At 44.2% G+C, this 2,586-nt stretch overlaps 1 protein-coding gene across 1 annotated transcript; it reads right to left on the bottom strand.

Annotated features, from left to right (window-relative positions):
* Window positions 1-1,047: 1,047 nt before the first annotated feature.
* Window positions 1,048-2,586, bottom strand: olig1 (oligodendrocyte transcription factor 1). The gene has a single exon (XM_032530388.1). It carries the CDS (start codon window positions 2,256-2,258, stop codon window positions 1,491-1,493), a length of 768 nt encoding a protein of 255 aa, XP_032386279.1. The 5' UTR covers window positions 2,259-2,586; the 3' UTR covers window positions 1,048-1,490.

The raw sequence follows: 2,586 nt of genomic DNA, 5'->3' as shown, positions 1-2,586 counted from the left end.
TCGTCAAATACGACAGCTTGGTCAGCGGCCCTCAGCATCTGATACTAAGGCACAAGGCACCCTTTAGCGCCTGTGTGAGACGCACCAAACTGTTGATGATGATGATGTAGTATGGAGTAAAGAGCAACAAAGTTTTGCAGGGAGAAAAATTATAAAAGCAACCAAGTCCATGTAGGGAGGAGGTCTGAATGGATGGACGGGTCAAACGAACACAGGACTTTCATCCAGGACGCTGCTGTTTTTCTCCCTTATGAAAAGTCTGTGTTGACTTATTTAATTGCCTTTTGTACGTAACATACGTAACTGGCATACTTATTTGAACCCAAAACACGTTTTTCCTAAACCTTACCAAATAGTTTGGTTGTGTTAACCTAACCCTACCTTTCACATGTAAAAATGACGTGGGTTGTTTTTATTAACCTTTGAATAAAACCAGGATTTTTCACCAACCTTAACCATAAGACTTTTTGTGCCTAAACCATATCACAACTGTAGTGTCAAAGTTCTGCGCTTTGGATGCCCACCATCCACTTCTGGTAAGGTAAAAAACATGTAGAGCTTCATTAATCAAAACAAAACGTTGTCTAACATAATTCAAGTAGCAATTTTTAAGTTTGTCTTCAGAATGTACAGTAATTGGAAAACAAGCAGTTTGTAACATATTATCTAAGTTACAGGGATGGTGGAGAAGATGTAATTTCTGGAAATCCCTATTTATATTAAAGCATATATGTGTTAAATTACTTTGTGTCTTCATAATTGATAGTGAAAATTGTAGACTGCTTTATTACACTATTTTTGCTAAAGAGCAAGCGTGAGTACTACAGAGAAAGGGGGAGTCTGCCTGCTGACAGGAGGGATGTCTCACTGTCACAACACAAGCCTGCCCTCTTCAAACCAGCAGGAAGAGCGAGGACAAAAACACAAATCATTCACAGAAATCATTCATCAGTTTATGTTGGATCCCATTGTTCATAGTAAGAAACTGAGAATAGTTTTTCACTGTTCTTAAATGTTACATTTTGTTTATTTCAGAAGAGTCCATGGTTTTGGCCCTCTCCAGTGGGACCCTAACTGCATGTTTTTTTGATACTGCAATCAAATGCACCACACACACACGCACATACACACACACACACACATACGCACGCGCACACACATGCGTACACACATGCACACACACACACGTCACTACAGCTCACAATTTCACCATGGATCAACAAAGTACGATCAATTATTTCTTTGTGAAGTGACAAAACTAATAAAACAAAACGTATCTCTGAAACAAAAAGGGGTTACATTTACTTAGAAACTGGCTTACGAAACATAGAGTAGATCCATTAGGTTTAAAAAACTCAAAGGATAATTGTGAGTTCAATTATTATAAACCTGTTAGAAATGTTAGAAAAATAACAATTCATATAAAAAGAATTTGCATACATGTAGTGTAACAGTCATCAAGTCCGTTCTTAAACTTTAACTTCACAAAGTCATTTTGGGAATCTTGAAGCCGAAGTGGAGTGGCTAAATCTGGGCAGTCTGCAGACACCACAGGGGCACACTGGCCCTCCTGAGGCCCCTGCAGAGCTCCACTGCACAGGGGCCAGTGAGGCCTCCATGGGGCCCGGAGACAACAATGGACATTTAGCAGCAGAAGACGATGAAGTGGAGGAAGCGGAGGATGCTGCTGTGGTGAGGAGGGACTCCTGGGTGAGGAGGAGCTGACTGGGGCCAGAGATAAGGGGCCACCCTCCAGCGAGCAGCAGCCGGGGGACCGGTCCTGTGTTCACCCCCATCCCGACGCTTACCTCTCCCAGCAGCCGCCGCATCTCCTGCAGAGACGAACCCAGGAGGAGGATGTAGTTCCTGGCCAGAACTAGGGTGGAGATCTTAGAGAGCCTGCGGCCTGGAGGAGCTCCAGGCTGGTGGGACTGAGAGGAGGAGGCAGAAGATGGCGAGGAGCCATAAGGCACCATGACCTCCCTGAGGGCATCCATGGCAATGTTCAAGTCCTGCATACGCTTCCTCTCCCTGCTATTGATCTTCCTTCTGAGTTCCTGCTGCTCCTCAGGGCTCAGCTCCCTCTGTGGTTTGGTTGGTCTTTGGCCAATCTGGAGGCCAAGCATGGGCGCAGGGTTTAGAGGGGAGCTCAGGTTGAACCCTGGAGGGCAGTGGGGTAAGTCCTGTACAGACCCGGGGCTACACAGAGGTAGAGACTGCTCCTGGGCCCTGATCACTGGGTTTGATAGCACATTCATAGTCTGTTCAGTGGTGTGCTATATTCAGAGTTGTAGTTCAGTGTTGTCTTCTTTAAAAATGTCTTCAGCAAAATATGAAGTTTGAGATACAAACCAAAAATAGTCAAAGCAAAAGTACTTCACACTTCTGCTTATTTTTAAAATCCACAAATTGCAAAAATCAAACTTTCATTCCCTCCACCTGTTGATCTCTCTATTGCTTGCAGAAAACAGCTGCCATCCAGCACAATGACGAGTCACCAAACGTTTTGGCTTCAGAGGTTTCTGGCTGCACAAGTGAGTGAATGAGAGCTTCCTAAAGTGGCAGCTCAGTTTTATCTCATTTCCA

Source organism: Etheostoma spectabile, chromosome 11 (assembly GCF_008692095.1).
Source record: "Etheostoma spectabile isolate EspeVRDwgs_2016 chromosome 11, UIUC_Espe_1.0, whole genome shotgun sequence".
Lineage (NCBI taxonomy): Eukaryota > Metazoa > Chordata > Actinopteri > Perciformes > Percidae > Etheostoma > Etheostoma spectabile.
Note: the sequence above shows the minus strand (reverse complement) of the source record. Positions and strands in the feature narration are given on the sequence as shown.

Excerpts from the sequence above, each read along its gene's own strand:
- olig1 (XM_032530388.1), bottom strand. The coding sequence starts at position 2,258 with ATGAATGTGCTATCAAACCCAGTGATCAGGGCCCAGGAGCAGTCTCTA.